The 19,270-nt window shown below is 39.8% G+C and overlaps 1 protein-coding gene across 1 annotated transcript; it reads left to right on the top strand.

Annotated features, from left to right (window-relative positions):
• Positions 1 to 3,547: 3,547 nt before the first annotated feature.
• Positions 3,548 to 7,023, top strand: LOC112020376 (uncharacterized). The gene is made up of 7 exons (XM_024052941.2): positions 3,548 to 4,061; positions 4,874 to 4,969; positions 5,124 to 5,285; positions 5,399 to 5,459; positions 5,870 to 5,994; positions 6,382 to 6,494; positions 6,595 to 7,023. Exons 1-6 carry the CDS (start codon positions 3,666 to 3,668, stop codon positions 6,448 to 6,450), a joined length of 909 nt encoding a protein of 302 aa, XP_023908709.1. The 5' UTR covers positions 3,548 to 3,665; the 3' UTR covers positions 6,451 to 6,494; positions 6,595 to 7,023.
• Positions 7,024 to 19,270: the final 12,247 nt, after the last annotated feature.

The raw sequence follows: 19,270 nt of genomic DNA, 5'->3' as shown, positions 1-19,270 counted from the left end.
TGTTTATTTTGTTAAACTCATTTGGACTACATCACTCTCTTATGTTAGGGGGTGTTTGGTACACCCACTCAAATACATATTTTCAGTTTTTAAACAATATTATACGCATTTTCATATATTTTTTCACTTACACATATTTTCAAACAACAAAACACATGTTTTCAAACACATGTACCAAACATTTCTGGATATGATTTGCAATTTGGTTTTAGTGTGTTTACAGAAATGATTAAGCACTTAACTGTGTTTGCCATGCTTGCATTGTGTGCGCATACGTGCTAAATTTCTTATTTCTTAGTGTGTGTAAAGGTATTTATGCAAAACTATTTGTAAATTTGTCTTGTAGTCTTTAGGGTATTTACATTTAAGATGATACAGAGGGATTGCATATTGCATGTTACCGTCTATTAAGATCAGCATGGAGTACACGTGTGATGTTTGGTAGTAAATCTTCCAAATCACAATATATGTCTTCTTACCTTCTAAAAAAAAAAAAAAAAAAAAAAAAAAAAAAAAAGTAATAACAAATGAAAAAAAAAATCTCAATATATATTTAATTTTATTTTTCTAGTCACGTATGTTGTACATAAAATGTGAATATATCTTAATATTTTTTAACGATGGCGAGTTTTAGGGATAAAACCAAATGGAATCATATCATTGATTAGATGGCCTCACTCGAAAGATTATATTGAAGGCCTTTCAATGCACAAGTTAGGCAGCAACCTTGGCGGTAGAGCTTGAGGCTTTCTTTGGGACGATATCTATACTATTCCTAAGAAATGATGTGTTCGAACGTAGGATAATTCTATTAGCTCAAAATTGTTTCATTAGATGGATTAACGACATGACAAATTGTATGGGTTTTTCACCAAATATGGAATTAACGAGACAGAAAGTTCAACTTTTAAGGATAAAAAAGTGTTTCATTATCTTAGATATAGCCTTATTTAATATAAATTTTGCCATCCATGGCTCATATAGGTAGGTGAAATTGGCTTTTGGCAATGTATCAATATGCAAGCCGAAACTATTAATCGAAATATTGCTGGGTAAAGTAGCTCAATATGAATTTCTATTGAAAATTATATTGTTGGTGGTTTTTAATTAATTTATTTTTATCACATTATCACATTCACTATGAGTTAGGGAGTAGACAAAAAAAGGAAATTTTATATGTAAAAAATGTGTTTTCCTTCAATATTTTTGTTCACTTTTAAATTTTATGTATAACTTTTTAAGACTTCACTTTTGTTTTTGTTTTTTTTTTATTTATTTATTTAAGTACAAGTATATTTTTGCTCATTCAGAAGTATATGTAAAGTTGCTATTGTAGTTCAATGGCTTTGGCAGTTTTTATTTATTTATTTATTTTTTTTACACAATAACTTATTTTTAAAACAATTTAACTTAAGCAATATACAAAGGTTATTCTATACAACAAATTACAATATATATCTCTTTTTTTCTTGCTTGGTTTAGTCTTCAGCGTCATAATTTTTTATTCATTCTAATTTGAAGTTTACACGTTTGTCCGCTATATTATGCATTTAGAACTACTAATATAATTATGAGTGTGATGAGACTAGCTCCAAAAAATGAACAAACTCACATATGAACATATGATTTCAATGCTATTTTGGTGTTCATATTTTGAAGCTAGCCTTATCACACTCCAACTGTATTAGTAATTCTAAATGCGTAATATAGTAGACAACTGTGTAAACCTTAAATAGATCGCGTGTGTATATATATATATTGTAAACCTTACAGAAATGATTAAGCACTTAACTGTGTTTGCCATGCTTGCATTGTGTGTGTATACGTGCTAAATTTCTTATTTCTTAGTGTGTGTAAAGGTATTTATGCAAAACTATCTGTAAATTTGTCTTGTAGTCTTTAGGGTATTTACATTTGAGATGATACAGAGGGATTGCATATTGCATGTTACCGTCTATTAAGGCTTTATTTATTATTATCTTTTTTTTTTTAGAAGAAAGTCCAATTTTATTCATTAAGGAAGGCTGTTAAAATCAGTTTGGAATGTTGCAACTTGCAAAAGAGAATGAGGAGACCATTGTTTTAACCCTCATTTCTTTTTCCCCATTATATACCATAATATTTAATTAATAAAGTCTACTATCATTTCCTCTAGAAAAAAAAAAAATGATTAGCGTGGAGTACAAGTGTGATGTTTGGTAGTAAATCTTCCAAATCACAATATATGTCTTCTTACCTTTTTTTTTTTTTTTGGTAATAACAAATGGAAAAAAAAAATCTCTATATATGTTTAATTTTATTTTTCTAGTCACGTATGTTGTACATAATATGTGAATTATATCTTAATATTTTTTAACGATGGCGAGTTTTAGGGATAAAACCAAATGGAATCATATCATTGATTAGATGGCCTCACTCGAAAGATTATATTGAAGGCCCTTCAATGCACAAATTAGGCAGCAACCTTGGCGGTAGAGCTTGAGGCTTTCTTTGGGAGGATATCTATACTATTCCTAAGAAATGATGTGTTCGAACGTAGGATAATTCTATTAGCTCAAAATTGTTTCATTAGATGGATTAACGACATGACAAATTGTATGGGTTTTTCACCAAATATGGAATTAACGAGACAGAAAGTTCAACTTTTAAGGATAAAAAAGTGTTCCATTATCTTAGATATAGCCTTATTTAATATAAATTTTGCCATCCATGGCTCATATAGGTAGGTGAAATTGGCTTTTGGCAATGTATCAATATGCAAGCCGAAACTATTAATCGAAATATTGTTGGGTAAAGTAGCTCAATATGAATTTCTATTGAAAATTATATTGTTGGTGGTTTTTAATTAATTTATTTTTATCACATTATCACATTCACTATGAGTTAGGGAGTAGACAAAAAAAGGAAATTTTATATGTAAAAAATGTGTTTTCCTTCAATATTTTTTGTTCATTTTTAAATTTTATGTATAACTTTTTAAGACTTCACTTTTGTTTTTATTTATTTATTTAAGTACAAGTATATTTTTGCTCATTAAGAAGTATATGTAAAGTTGCTATTGTAGTTCAATGGCTTTGACAGTTTTTATTTATTTATTTATTTTACACAATAACTTATTTTTAAAACAATTTAACTTAAGCAATATACAAAGGTTATTCTATACAACAAATTACAATATATATCTCTTTTTTTCTTGCTTGGTTTAGTCTTTAGTGTCATAATTTTTTATTCATTCTAATTTGAAGTTTACACGTTTGTCCGCTATATTATACATTTAGAACTACTAATATAATTATGAGTGTGATGAGACTAGCTCCAAAAAATGAACAAACTCACATATGAATATATGATTTCAATGCTATTTTGGTGTTCATATTTTGAAGCTAGCCTTATCACACTCCAACTGTATTAGTAATTCTAAATGCGTAATATAGTAGACAACTGTGTAAACCTTAAATAGATCGCGTGTGTGTATATATATATATATAATTTTTTTAAATTTTTTTTTTTTGAGGAAAGTATATATAAGACAATACTATTAAATAAATCACGTGAGAAACACTAGTGTCCGAGAAAATTTCCTAAAACTCCGTCCTTAGAGGAACAGTAAAGTACAGAGCAAAATTCAGATTTGTAATTCAATCCGAAACCCCCCATTAACCAATATGCCAAAACATAGCCGCTCAGGTTCCGAGTCCGAAGAAGACAATGAAGAATCCCCGGAAAATTCAGGCTCAGACTCAGAACCAGAGGACCCACAGCCACAAACACCCAGCAACAATGGTGTGTCAGAGTACGAGAAACAGAGGCTATCGAGAATTGCAGAGAACAGGGCTAGAATGGAGGCTCTGGGCTTGCCCAAGTTTGCTTCTTCGTTGCTGGGTTCTGCTCAAAAAGTAAGCAACAAGAACAAGAACAAGAACAAGAAGAAGGGAAAAGAGAAGGTTGATGATGATGATTACAGACCCGATGAGGTGGAAGAGGAACCGAGTTCTTCGAGCGAAGAGGAAAAATATGGTGATGAAGATGAAGATTACTCTTCTGGGTCACGTAGAAAAAAGGTGTGGCTCTCTAATCTCTGTGCGTGTATTTGAAATTTGCTTTGAAGTTTTCTTCTTTCTTAGGTTTCAATTTGCTACCTTAGTAATTTCCCAACTAGTTTGTTCGTATAAGTTTTTATAAAAATGACTTAGGTTCTCCAATTAAATTCAACCATGTAGCTTGCTGTACTGACCAAAAGCCACATTGAAGATAACACCTTTTGTGTTGCATTGATCAATACAATCACATGGTTGAATTTAATGGGGGGAAATTGAAGCCGATTTAGTCACAAAAATGCCGAGCTTGTTGTTGTTGAATATCATGAATATGGATACTGTAATGCATTCTGCTAATATTTATCAACCAAGGACAGAAATAACTTGTTCTTGCATTCACTAACAGACAGTTTTGGGTACTTAAAATTAGAGCTTTCAGTATGGATGTGCTCTGGTATAAAAATAAAAGAAACCATAATACTGATAAGTTTAGTGATAGATGACACAGTTTGTGAAATTGAATGAAAAAATGTTCCTTTCTGGAATTTTATGGCATCCATTTGTCTAAAGATTTCAATCAAGTTTTAGATTAAAACGTTCTTAGATACCACTTTAGAGTCAGAGAATGAATCCTCATAGAAGTACCCTTTACAGGGAAAAGTAATTAGTATAAAGTGCTATGAGGGCACTTTCAATCTATTAGAACACGAGAGTTTCTATCAGTGTCTCTGCTGTAATTGGCATGTGTTTTCAGTAATTATCTAAGATATATAACCATGAGCACTGCCTTGACATAGTTTCTGAATACTCTTGTTTTTTTTTTCATTTTACTCCAGGTTAGGAATAAAGGTGCAAAACCTAAGAAGAAAGTTCCTGCTCATAAGGGTTTGAGCAAGTCAGATTACATTGATAATGATGATGCACTGAGGCAGGCAAGTTTGAATGAATTTCTTAATAAATATTCTTTTCCATTGCCAGCTTTAGGTCGAGTATTTGTTCCAGTAGACCATTAAACAACTAATGCGAGAATGGCCCTATGCTATTAGACAGAAAGAAGTACACTAATTCTTTAGCATTAATATGCAGGCAATTGCTCTTTCCTTACAAGAGTCTGCAGGACTTTCAGGTGTGGTCCATTGTGGGCCTTCGAAATGCTCTGAAGCTGATGTAGTGAATGCTAATCTTAATGAGAAGAAGGGACATACACGAATTCAGGAAGATACGGGGAAGAGGAAGAGAAAAAAATCGGTTTGTTTTGGGCTTAAAATTATTTTACCATGCACAGATCTTTTTCCTTTTTTCCCATTCTTTGTTCTCTCACCTTGTTTTTTGATGATTTACTTTATATTCCTGGTGAGCAGTTTGCTAGTCGGGTGCAAATGACTGAAGATGAACTGGTTCTGAACTTCTATCAGTTTGATGGTAATTTCTGCTGCCACTGTCTGGTGTGTGCGTGTGCATGTGTAGAAAGAGATACAAATGGAGAGAATCTGGCATACAGGTTCAAGAACCAATTAATAGGAACTATATAAAGATCTTTAGGGAAAACTATAACTAAAAGATGTTTTGATTTTTGAAAAATGCAGGTTTGAGCAGGGTTCACATTTGAATATATGTTTTTATACACTAGAAAAAATGAGGTCTCTTTAACTTATGCTGTAATTTCATTTTTTTTTTTTTTAAATTTAGTTTAGATGTATTTCATTTCAATTGGACAGATTAGGTCTTACTTTCAAATCTTTGCCAGCCAAAAAAGGCAATATTCCTATTTGTGGTATTATATTGCTTGCTTAAAGAGATTTTTGGTCACTGATGAGAGTATTGGCATGCAGATACATGGAAGGGGGGCATAACTGTGAGGGATATCGAAAGAGTATCGAATGCTCATGATTTTATGTGGACTAAGCAGGAGTTGTCTGATATGATTCATTGCTTCGATAGTGACAGAGATGGGAAGGTCCGTTCCTGCTGCTCTTTGATCTCTCTCTCTCTCTCCAGTTAATATGAATAACTAAAGATAAGTAGTTTTCAATGAGAAGTGTTTGAAATTTTCCTGAATAATAATAGTATGCCCATGTGATGAACAAATTAATGAATATTAAAGAAAAATGTTTTACTAATATCATCGAAATTGAACAATAAGAAAGATACCACATTTAAATAAGTAATATATATTTAAAGTTCGGTAGATTACTACACATACTTTGAGCTAGTTGGTGCAAGTACAGTGTGTAGGACACAATTTATATTTTATGATGTTCATACTAATATATATATATATATATATTACATTTTAATCTTCTGTTGAATTAAGTCTCTACTTCTGTAACTGATTTCATTGCAGCTAAGTCTCGAAGATTTTCGAAAGATTGTTGGTAGATGCAACATGATAAAAGGGCCTGAAAGTTCTTGACTGGTTCTAAGTATTGACAATCTAATCGAACAGATCAATTGGAGGTATGGTTAGGATTTGGATATGATGATTTATTGATCTGTTTATTTTCTTTCCCTGCCAAAAAGTAAGATAACCTTTTTTCCCTCTTCACTTTTGCTACAGGCAAGTAGGTTTTTCAAGCTCAGCAACACATTGATATCTAGAAACAAGTTTGTGATTCTTTGGATTGACTTTGTAGCTAAGCAATGAATGCATCCTTGAATATATAATATGTTTACCTTGTGAAGTGGAAAAGGCTACACGTCTGGTGCATTGCCTTTAAGGAGCCAAGGGCTGTTCCAATATGAAGAAAAAGAGGCCCCGTGACTTATTAGCAATGATTTTATCAATTTTCCAGGTTTTTGTTACTTTTTCCGGTGAAGGAATTTATTGGTAAATATTGGCTAGTGATTTTAGCTCATAGTAAAGTGCTTTATTTGTCTTATATTTTTGCCGAAGTATTTGTCTTTCTTTTGCTATTGGACCTAAGATGATCATACATATATAAAGGCCAGTAGTTATATGATTATGCATATTGAATTTGGCTGTGAATCAGTGTCAGTTGCCATGATATGCATGTGCAGCATGTTGCTCAGCCTCATTCATTCATCGATTTGTGAGCATGAGTTGAAACATAAAGACATAAATAAACACATTCGAATACTAGAATATCAGTCAATGAGTTAACCATGTGTCTAATTAGATTAGCTCCAAGGGGTGCTCGAAAGTGTTTGAAAAACCTCATATTAGACAAAAATAAAATGTCATTCAAAATGCCAGGGTTAAAAGACTGAAAAATTGCTAGCATTACAAGTTAGGGGGAAAAACTCCCAATTCTAGGAGCACGGTGGACTGGAAAAGTCTGGATTTGGCCCAATGAGGGTGAGTGGAAATCGGATGCATGAAATAAGACTTGGAAAAAGTAGCCTCTTGATTATCATTCAATTTTTACCCATAGCCTATTAAACATCATTAGTTTGCAATTGTTAACAGGACAAAGTTTAGTTACAAAATTGGTTGTAGTTTTAGACTACAAACTCACTCAATAAAATAAATATTACTGTATATTTTGAAAATCTAACCGTTGAATTATATGTTTTTACACTTTTAATACACATGACAATTTTTGTGTTAATCGGATATTATTTACTATATAATCTATAATTTTATATTTTATGCATAATTTTAAATTATGAAAACTTGCAATTTAAAAATTTATTGATGATATAGTTATTGATCTTTAATTTTCTTAAAATTTTACAAACATGGAGGATATAAGAAGAAGATGTAATCCAATGGTGGATTTGTCAAAATTCATCTCCAATAAAAAGATATTGAGTGAGTTTGTAGCCTAAGGTTACAATCGATTTTGTAGCTAAACTTTGTCTTTGTTAATAAATCATATTAGGAAAGTGTTGACATCATTTTTATAGAAAATATAAAACAAAATTAATTGCTTTATCCTCTGTGGCATTGGCTAACATTTCTGGTTTGGCAAATTTGTTAAAGTTAATGATTGGACAACTGGTAAACAAGGTTTTCAGACCCGGACCGTTCATTGAACCGTAAAGGGAGAGGTTCAAGGTTTTTGAGGTTGAACCGAGGTCGAACCGGGATCGAACCGTGATGACGTCATAATTAATTTAATAATTAATTAAAGCCTTAATATAGATATTAAATTTATAAAACTAGCAAAATTGACTAATATATCTATATATGTGAGGGAAATTTAATAATTTTCAAGCATATATTTAATAATTAAATAAGAAAGTTAATAAAATAAAATAATAACCATGAAAACATTAAAATTTATGATTAATTTTTAAAATAAAGTTGAATATCTTTGAAGGATTTTAATTATATTTTTTATTTTTTATTTTTTGTAAGAGATGGATAATTTAATTAAGTAGAATAAAATTGTGTTAAGTTGTTTTTATATAAAAAAAAAAAAATTGCTAAGGGGTTGGACCGCACGGTTCTTGACCGGTTCGTACGGTCCAATCCCGGTTTTAGGGGTTCACGGAATTGCCACATATGTCCGGTTCTTTATACTTAAAAAACCGGTTTTCATCACGGTTCACGGTTTTCACGGTTCGACCTCCCGGTCCGGTCCGGTTCTGAAAACTATGCTGGTAAAACCTGAAGCAGAAAGCAATATAAATGTGAATTTGCATTGTACCCCGTGAAATTTATGGCCTGGATGCACTTTAAAAAATTTCAATCACTCCCAATTTCCCAAGGCTGTAATCAAACTCTTCTTGAGCTTGACATGACCTTGCCCGTAAACAAGGGCTCGTTATAAGTTCAATTAGTTGGAACTTGGTTTAGCTTTGCCCAACTTGCTTCACTAGTTGATTTTAGTTAAAGCTCAAATCACATCCTAACTCAATTCTTGCCCAAATTCTTGTAACTTAAATGACACTTCTTAATGATTACAATGGAAACGTTTAGAATTCAAATATCCCATTCTCCAATTATTGAATTATAAAAAAATAATAATAAAAAAAAAGAATCCTAACTCCATAACCATGATCAAGCCTTGGAAAGTTGAAACCTAAATCTCAACTTAAAATTAAAAAAAAATCATTTTAAGATAGAATAAGAACAAAAAGTAAAATCCATCCTGAACCAAAACAGAAAACCGTTTTCCCCACATTAAAGGTTAAAAATGAAGCTCTCTTTATTTAACCACCAATCATGCATTGTATTCCCTCAGACTAAGTTCAAACTCAAACTCTTAATTCAAGGGGAAAAAAACCCCTCAAACTCTTAAAACTTGAACTTTTCCATGTGTGTCAAGCGAAGATTTTAAAATGAGATAAATTAACACTTAAATTTGTTGATATAGATATTTTATTAAAAATAAAAAATCAACATTTGTACGTAGTTCATAAAGTGAAGAGGAAAAATAAAAAAGAAAGAAAGAAAAAGTTGATATCAACAATTAAGTTTTTGTGTCTATCCAAAGAATTTATTAAATAGTGAAAGAGAATTTGATGGAAACAATTAAGCTTTTGTTTTTATTTAAAAGATTATTGTAAATTAATGCAACCACTTGGTAATGGCCGAAACACCACCAATCTGTAACCCAACTAATGCAAGGAAGGTGAGCCCACGGCCAAAGGGATTACAGACGGTGTGGTTTGGTGGAGGTGGGGGGGAAAGAGTCTATTTCCGATATCCTGTTAGGGTCTCTTTTGGGAGGTGTTTTGCTGGGAAAGTATCTTTACCAAAAGTAGGTAGTAAACTGGCGAGGACCACTTGATGCATGCTAGAGGGATTGGTAGAGAGAGACCCAAGGTTTTACCCTTCAAAGGGGAGAGAGTTACACGGCAGAACGAAATGGATAAAAATTTGTCGTGGGATGGGTAGTGGAAGAGAAAGAAACATGTACATGCTTAGATGTAGTGGAGGTGGAACCCATACGGCCAAAGGGGTAGTGGGCACCTTTGAGGAGTGTTTGCAGCGAACAAAAATGGTTGGTGAGCAACAAGACTAAAAAAAGAGAAATCACGTAAGCTTGATTTAGTATAAATAGGAATAGTACCTGTAGGGTCAGTTTTTGCGGCCCATGCCCAAGGAAATATGGATTCAGAGCCCACCGAGCCCAAAACAATAAATTTTGTAGAGAGTGGGTGAAAGAACTAGGCTAGTGATGAAAATAACAGTATCAAACAGCAACACTAATGGGAAGATTTGGATTAATGTGTTCTCGGACTAATATGAGTGCTATGTCCGAAGAGGTGCTTTTCATTAATCATCTAGGATTACAATGCCTGGAACTACAGGAATCAAATATCTCCTTTTTCTCCCCCCACATTAGCCCCTCAAAATTGTAGTTTTTCGTTCGCACCCGACGAGAAAAAGTAGGATTTTGACTTGCCCCGGAGCAAAAGCTTGTAAACAGGCAAATTTGAATTGGCACGTGCATAAGCATAGGAGCTGTCGCTTTAGTAATGCCGTTGCGGTTTCCTTATTCCCCAGGCGCTGCATTAATTGCACCAGGTGGCGCTTTGTCCTTCGTATCCAACGGTGATTGAATGATCCAACGGCTGTGGTTTTTCTTCGAAATTTGGGCGGGAGTGTCCCTGACCCTTCGTTTGACTCCGTATAAAGCTTCAGAGGACACTATTTCTTCCTCACTTTGCGAATCTTCAGACGCTCCAGAGAGAACAGACGCGCCGCTCCGTCCAAACCTCTCAGTCGCTGCTCTCAGGCTTCCCCAGAGCCATCAAGAACCCTCCTACAAGCCTGAAATCATCTCTCCGATTTAGTCCCGGTGAGTCATCGTTCACCAAACCATTTAGTTTTCTCTTCGGCCAACAGTTTCATCTAAGCACCATGGGAAAACTCGAGTACATGATGGATACCCCTGAGCAATTAGAAGCATTTAGGGCCACGTACCACATACCTCCCAACGTGGGTGTGAGGTATTGCCCCCCAGAAAAGATTCTAACAGACCGGGAGACGGGAGAAGTAGTTATTCCCCTTATCGCCTTCAAAGAAGGGGGAATGACCATCCCCATGGGTCCCATTACCACTAGCTATCTCCGAAACCATAGGCTCACTCCCTGGCAGTGCGCACCCAACATGTTTAGGATTCTAGGGGCCATTGAACACCTTAACCTTCACCTAGGATTGGGCCTTACCTGGCTCGACGTAGTATATCGGTACGAATGCCACAGCCAGCAAGACCTAACATGGCAAAGGGGCACATGAATACCGTTAAAAGGAAGGTGTGATCAATGTCAGCGCTTCGCTCCGAGCATTCACCAGCCAGGGGGAAACCTTAACCGCTATCTAGCCATGGCCTTTCGCCCAATGGGCTTGGATATTGTGGGACCTTTCCCAAAGCTGCAGGAAACAAGAAGTACCTCCTGGTCGGAACAGACTATTTCACCAATGGGTTGAAGCTGAGCCCTTAGCCAATATTAGAGACGTTGATGTGCAAAAGTTCGTGTGGAGATATTGTCCCCGGTTTGGAGTTCCTCGCACTCTCATCTCGGACAACGGCTTGCAGTTTGATAGCAGGGCATTCAGGAACTACTGCAGTGAGCTGGAAATAGAACAGATACTCCACTCCAGCCTATCCCCAGGGTAATGGACAGGCAGAAGCCGTCAACAAGGTCATACTGAATGGCTTAAAGAAGAGATTAGATGATGCGAAGGGCAAATGGGTAGACGAACTGCCGCACGTACTTTGGGCTTACAGGACTACACCTCGTAGGTCTACTGGGGAGACCCCTTCTCAATGACCTATGGGGCTAAGCTGTCATTCCTTTGGAGACCGGGTTCCCAACGATGAAAACAAGTTCATTCAGTCCGCCGATAACGATGAGCAACTACAGAGGAGTTTACTTGATTGAGGAAAGGAGGGAGAATGCAATGGTTCGGCTGGCACATTATCAACAAAAACTCAGGCAAGGCTATGATGCTAACGTAAAGCTAAGACCACTAGAGCCTGGTGATCTAGTGTTGAGGAAAGTTGTAGGCACCGCAAAGAACCCGGCTTGGGGAAAACTTGGACCCAATTGGGAAGGACCATATCGTATCACCTCAGGAGCAGGCATTGGGGCATATTTCTTAGAAGACCTAGATGGTCATGTAATACCGCGCCCATGGAATGTAAATAACCTCAAGAGGTACTTTTATTGACCAAAAATCTTCTTCAACTGACGTGTCAATTCTCTGCGTAAAATATTCGTTCTCAAGTGTTTAAACTTAAATCCAATCATGCCTGTAGTCCTCGGACCAGATGATTTGGGTTAGTTAGCACTCAGTTACAGTTCTATAGTGTTTAAACTTAAATCCAATCATGCCTGTAGTCCTCGGACCAGATGATTTGGGTTAGTTAGCACCCAGTTACAGTTCTCAAGTGTTTAAACTTAAATCCAATCATGCCTGTAGTCCTCGGACCAGATGATTTGGGTAGTTAGCACTCAGTTACAGTTCTATAGTGTTTAAACTTAAATCCAATCATGCCTGTAGTCCTCGGACCAGATGATTTGGGTTAGTTAGCACTCAGTTACAGTTCTATAGTGTTTAAACTTAAATCCAATCATGCCTGTAGTCCTCGGACCAGATGATTTGGGTTAGTTAGCACTCAGTTACAGTTCTATAGTGTTTAAACTTAAATCCAATCATGCCTGTAGTCCTCGGACCAGATGATTTGGGTTAGTTAGCACTCAGTTACAGTTCTATGGTGCTTAAACTTAAATCCTATCATGCCTGTAGTCCTCGGACCAGATGATTTGGGTTAGTTAGCACTCAGTTACAGTTCTATGGTGCTTAAACTTAAATCCTATCATGCCTTAGTCCTCGGACCAGGTGATTAGGGTTGGTTAGCACTCGAATGCAGTCGAACCCCATAATCCTTGAACGATCGACAGGTTAGTCAATACGCCCCCCCCCCCCCCGTAGCTGTCGTCACTGGGGTTTAGTGTTAAAATTCCTGATTGCGTTTAGATTGATTCTAATTATAAATATCTTCCTCCGTTATGTTTAATCCGAAACCGAGGGTTAATAACTTATGTTTTACTTGGAAAGACATGCAAAACTCGCGTATGCACTTATTCTAATCATTACTCATCAATAACTCTTATTCGGCCTGTCCTTTTCAATTCTAGTTTTTATTACTCACACCACCAGTATGATGCATCAGTCAAGTTATTTACATTATTATTGTGTCACAATTGCAATGTATGATTGTATGTACGGCAATAGTAAGTAATAAAGCATGTATCAAAGACATCAAAGATAAATAGGGGGCCATTCCATTCAAGAAAGAATATGTACTTACATCAGCAAAACAAGAAAGGAAAACTACAATCTCTTAAACAGAGAACAAAAAGTGCAAATGCAAAATAAAAACCCTATATATCTATTCTTTCGCGGGAGGAAGCACGGGGTCAGCAGCCTGGCTTGTCCGAGCAGTAGCTTCAGGAGGCTTTTCCTTGGGCTCAGAGGAAACTCTCTCTCCGCCTGACCCTTGGCCTTTTCCTTTGGCTGGATCAGCTGGCTTATCTTTGGCGCCGACTACCAGTTTCCTTGCTTGCACCAAGGGTGGACGGAGGAGCCTGGCTGGTCTGGCTTGGCCGAGAAGCCTCAGGAGGCGGGGGAGCAGAGGAATCGTCCACTGGGATCTCTTGGATATCAGGATCGTAGTAGATGCTCCCAGGTAACCTCAGGGGAGAGTCCGAGGGCACCCCAGCTGCGTCCAAGGCTTTTTCCCAAGTTTTGCCGCAGTACTCGCGACAAACTGAGGCAAACTGTTCAGTGAGTTGCTGCGCTGTCTCGTCTGCCCCCAACTGGTACGCCGCCTTCTTCTCGGCTTCAATTGACTCCTTGGCCAATTGAACCTTTGCTCAGCTGCTTTGGCGTTCCCTCTAGCCTTCTGCAGCTCAGCCCTGAGGCCTTTCACCAGCTCTCGTCGTCGTCGCCAAATTGACCTCTGTGGCATTCAGCAGTTTTCGCTGCTCCTCGACTTGTTTTTCAACATTTTTAAGCCCAGCATCGAGGCTTCGTTTCTGGGAGATCACCTCTTTGAGCTCCTCGGACATCTGAGAATGCTCCTCCTTCAGCCTTCCAAGGGATGCTCCGCCTCAAGCCGGGACTGGGTTGCTGCTTGGGCCTTGACCCAGGAGTCCTTGTTCAAACCCTCAGCCACGTAGACTTGCTGAGTAATCTGCATGACAACACTTTCAATGCTAAAAAGAGAAACGAAGCCAATCAGGTATAAAACTTACTCATAAATGGCGCACTTACCATGGCTAAGTCCCTCTTAAGAGACATGAAGAGCTCCTGCGGGTTGAAGCGCCTGTAGGACTCCATGTCGTGGGGGAGGAGGAGTGGTTGCTGCAAGGCTTCGGCGACGTAGCCTGCCCTCCCTCCGTCATAATTCCTGAGGGAGGTATCCCACAGGATTGGAGCGCCATCCAGCTCCAATTTGGGAGACCAGATTCGCGGTCCTCCCCTCGGCGGACATCTGCCACAAAAGCCTCTTCTCGGCTTTCAGTAGACGAGGCTCTATAGGCTCGGCTGTCCACCACTTTCTGCTGCTTAGCCCCTTGTCTGGCGGCGCTTGTTTTTCCCCGACCTCAACGTGGGGCCTCTTCTTCTTCAAGTCTGGATTGGGCTTCAGACTTGGGTCAGGAACCTGCGTAGACACTGGAGGCAGTGTCACTACTACCTTTGATGTCCCAGCCCCTTTCTGCTCAGGCTTTTTCCCCCTGCCCTTCATCAAACTCCTCAGGTCCATATGGTCGTCTGAAGAGCCTTCAGAATGAGCAGCTAACGGATTAAGGTGAATGCCCGATTGCCTGTCGGTATCCTCCTCGGCATCTGAAACCTCTATCACTCGAGCGTCCCCTGCACCCTCGCCCTCAAACTGGAATCTATCTATCTGTTCCTCTAACGAGAAGGTGGAAGAGCCAACCCCTTCGCCTTCAGCCGCCTGCCCGAGAGGGACTTGCTGGAGTGGTCGGACGAGTGGGGTATAGCTTGAGGGCATGGATGTGGTACGGGTTCTAGATCATATGGCGCCAAAAAGCCCTTCCAACCAACGTCAATACGGGCGAGGCGGGGATCTCCTTGGACAATTGCGTTGCCGACCGGTTGAAACCCTTTGGATTTCCTGTGTAGCCCAGAATCAGAGGAGCCGATTGGCTGTCCGTCCTCGCTCACGAAAATCTCGGATCTCAACAGGAAATTGAGGGCGGCGACGTTCGTAAGACTTAGCCGAGGAGATACGAAGTTTTTATCTGTTCCAAGGCACAGCAAAGCTATGTTAGACTCAAAAATAGTAGCACAAAAGGAACCAAAGACGATTAAGAGACGAGGACCCTAGGCCTATGGTTAGTATGCCTAAATCTAACATGGCCCACCTGGCTTTCCACGCTTGGTTGGGCAGTGATGGCCGTCATGCCATGCACCCGAGACGATCACATAGTCGTCTTTCATCCCTTTGTTGGATTTGGGGAGGCAAGAAATGAGCCTGACCACGTCCGACCGGGATTTTAAGTAGTACCCCGCGNGGACACACATGAAGATAACGGGAACAGAGAAATGTCAAGGAGGCATACTTCAACCACCACATTTAATGCACTGCACCTACCTTCCTGGCCGCATTTATGTGGATAAGACCCCTGAATAGTGCTTTCTCAGCTACCGCCACTCACATACGGCTAAAAGTGGGGTGATGGGACTTGCACTCAAATGGGTGCCTGGATGATGAACAAGTGGACGGAGGAGATGTAAAGAGGCAGCGCTATATAAGGGAAGAAAGGGAGAAAAGAGAAGAGGGGGCGAAAAAGGAGATATTTGATTTTGTAGTCCAGGATTGTAATCCGAGATATAATGAAAAGCACCTCTTCGGACAAGCACTCATATTAGTCCAGAACACATTAATTCAAATCCTCCCATTGTGTTGCCGTTTATACTGTTATTTTCATTATAGCCTAGCTTTCACCCACTCTCTACAAAATTTATTGTTTTGGGCTCGGTGGGCTCTTAATCCATATTCCTTGGGCATGGGCCGCAAAAACTGACCCTACAATTGGCGCCGTCTGTGGGGAGGCTTGTGCAAGAGTGAAAACAACAGTTGATGATGGCAGGGCAAGGTGAACAGCAAGTAGAATCCAGGGCATCCCAACACGTGGACCATTTCGCCAACCTAGAGAGGGGACAAAATCGTGAAGGTAGCGTACACACAGTGCGCCTTAGCCAGGGCCAATCACAGAGCGGAAGTCACATGTCCCATGCAAAGAAGAACCGCGACTTGCAACTGGAAGTAGAAAAACTAAAGAGAGAGCTGCGCCATGCAAAGAGGAGACGGGCTTCCTCATACTCTGAGGATGATCTTGATGATGAGCAGGATGTCTCTTATCAGCACAAGTCCAAGACACCAGCCAGCGAGTCCTACACTTATGTGGAGGAATCCCATCGTAAGAGACAACGAAGAAGTCCATCACACGAGGACATGGAGAACGATGCCATGAACAGGGCTCTGAACCAGATATCTAAGTCGCCCTTCACGCGCAGGATAGAGGAGGCTAGACTCCCTCGGCGTTTTAACCAGCCAACGTTTACCATCTATAATGGTAAGACTGACCCCGTGGAGCATGTGAGTCATTTTAATCAAAAGATGGCTGTCTACGCCAGAGACGAAGCCCTGATGTGCAAGGTTTTCCCTTCCAGTATGGGCCTGTGGCCATGAGGTGGTTTGACGGCTTGAAGGCAGGCTCCATCAACTCCTTCAAAGAGCTCACTCAGGCATTCGGCTCCCGTTTTGTCACCTGCCGAAGAGCGGCCAGACCTGTCTCTTCCCTGCTATCTTTGTTCATGCAGGAAGGTGAATCCTTGAAGGCATATTCAGATAGGTACTGGGAGATGTTCAATGAGGTGGAAGGTAACAATGATGCAATGGCCCTCAGTACATTCAAGCTCGGCCTCCCCACTGATCACGGTTTAAGGGCATCTCTATCTGGCAAACCGGTCGCAAACGTGCGTCAGCTAATGGACCGCATAGAGAAGTATAAGAGGGTTGAAGAAGATCAGCAGCAGGGCAAGGGAAAGGACAAGGTTATCTCTCAGGAGAGGAGGATTCGCGGTCGGACCGTTACAATTATAATAAACCGCGAAGGATTTTGCCGGGCAATCAGGATCGATGAATCCTCAATCGGTCAACACCGTGTTCAAAGAGCCAGTACACCAGGTCCTGGAAAAGATCAAGAACGAATCATTCTTCAGGTGGCCGAACAAGATGATAGGAAACCCCGAGAAACGCAACTATAATCTCTACTGCCAGTACCATCAAGACCATGGCACACCACGGAGGATTGTAGGAGCCTGTGGGATCACCTGGACCAATTGGTCCGGGATGGTAAATTGAAACACCTCCTGTACCCCTCCGGTGGCCGAGGGCAGACGGGACAAGGGCCACGCAGAGATGACCCCCAAAACCGCCGCTAGGACTATAAACGTCGTCTTCGCCGCGCCAGGAAGAACAGGATCCTGGCCATTGAAAGTTATGTCAGTAGGCCGACCACCCGTAGGGGAGTCGGGCCGAGGACCTAAGAGAGCTGAGTCTGGTGTCCGTTGGTCATGGGATTCTCGGACGAAGACATGATCGGCACCATCCAACCCCATGATGATGCACTAGTTGTCACCCTCAGGATAGGAGGGTACGATGTAAAGAGAGTGATGGTGGATCAGGGTAGTGCAGTGGAGGTAATGTACCCAGACCTCTACAAGGGGCTAGGCCTAAAGCCCCAGGACCTGACGCCGTACGATTCCCCCCTCTTGAGCTTTGAGGAAGGCCTGTCGTTCCGAAAGGCCGGATACGCTTACCGGTGCAGTCGGGCACCGAGGTGGTAGAGTTAGATTTCATAGTTGTGGATGCCTATTCGCCCTACACGGCACTCGTGGGCAGACCTTGGATTCATGCGCTTGGGGCTGTTCCCTCTACTTTGCACCAAAAGGTCAAATATCCGTCAGAGGACGGATACGCGAGATCCGAGGAGACCAGTCTGTTGCTCGTTAGTGCTTGGTAGCTGCCATTCAGCATAAGACCCCAGCCGAGTCCTCGACGCTGCCGGGAGGGATTTATAGCAACTACAGTCTCGGGGGTTGCCCTTTGAAGAACCAATTGAAGGCACTCGATGTGAGGATCTGACAAAAGTGGTCATCGGAGATGATCCTGATAGGTTCTTTCAAGTCGGATCTCAGCTGCCTCTCCAAGAGAAGGGAGAACTGATAGAGTTCCTAAAGCGAAATCTCGATGTATTTGCCTAGAATCCTTACGACCCCAGGGTAGACCCGGAGTTATATGCCACCACTTGAAGGTGAATCCACTGATCACCCCAAGAAACAGCCCATTCGGCGCCCATCCAAGGAGCATGCTGATGCAGTAAGAGACGAAGTAGCGAAACTCAAAGTGGCCGGGGCTATCAAAGAGGTTTTTTATCCCGAATGGCTGGCAAATACCGTGGTGGTGAAGAAGAAGAGTGGGAAGTGGCGAGTATGCGTAGACTTCACAGATCTGAACAGGGCATGCCCAAAGACCCTTCCCAATGCCAAAATAGATCAGTTGGTCGATGCCACTGTCCGGCCACCTGTTCCCGTTATCTTCATGTGTGTCCTAGGTTCCTCTCCCTCTAGACACTTGTCCAACAGATCATTTGAACCTCCCGTGCTCGTGTTGGGTCAAACCTCTTCGGATCCGAGGATGTTGGACTACTCGGGCACATGATTACCTCCTCGGATGGCACACGTGCTCGTCTCAAGCCATTCCCTTGACGTGGGCCTCTGACCGAAGGTCACTCCTCCTCGGACGAAGAGTGTTCCTCATTCAGGGCCTTGGGCCCAATAAGTTGGGTTGGGTTTTTCTCCCCCCACAGACCCCATGACTGATATCACTTTTTTTATCCGTCAATAGTAGCTTGCATATGATTTGTTGTGAAATTAATGTGAAAATGTTGTGGACTTAACATTTGTTTATTTGATCTATAAGAAACTAAGATCTCAAAAATTATGAAAATATTGTGAAAACAACAAGTATTACAACATTTTCACAAAATATTTATTTTTAGTTGTGGTTCATTACAGTCTCATATTTTATTATTTTATTTTGACTTATAAGAAATTGACACTTCAATAATTATGAAAATATTATGAAATTTATTGTATCAATATAACAATATATATCCTAACTCATATAAATATTTATTTAAAAAAAGAGCACAAACAAATAACTGAAAAAAGAAAAAGGAAAAAAAAGGCCAATGAAGTGATGAACAGTACG

Source organism: Quercus suber, unplaced genomic scaffold (assembly GCF_002906115.3).
Source record: "Quercus suber isolate HL8 unplaced genomic scaffold, Cork oak 2.0 scaffold_153, whole genome shotgun sequence".
Taxonomy (NCBI): Eukaryota; Viridiplantae; Streptophyta; class Magnoliopsida; order Fagales; family Fagaceae; genus Quercus; species Quercus suber.
The sequence above is the reverse complement of the archived record's forward strand: the minus strand, read 5'-3'. Positions and strand labels throughout refer to the sequence as shown.

What these genes read in the sequence shown, in the direction of transcription:
- LOC112020376 (XM_024052941.2), top strand. Translation starts at nt 3,666, where the DNA reads ATGCCAAAACATAGCCGCTCAGGTTCCGAGTCCGAAGAAGACAATGAA. An exon ending in ATGATGATGCACTGAGGCAG is followed by an intron (nt 4,970 to 5,123) that starts GCAAGTTTGAAT and finishes ATTAATATGCAG; the next exon opens with GCAATTGCTCTTTCCTTACA. An exon ending in GAACTTCTATCAGTTTGATG is followed by an intron (nt 5,460 to 5,869) that starts GTAATTTCTGCT and finishes ATTGGCATGCAG; the next exon opens with ATACATGGAAGGGGGGCATA.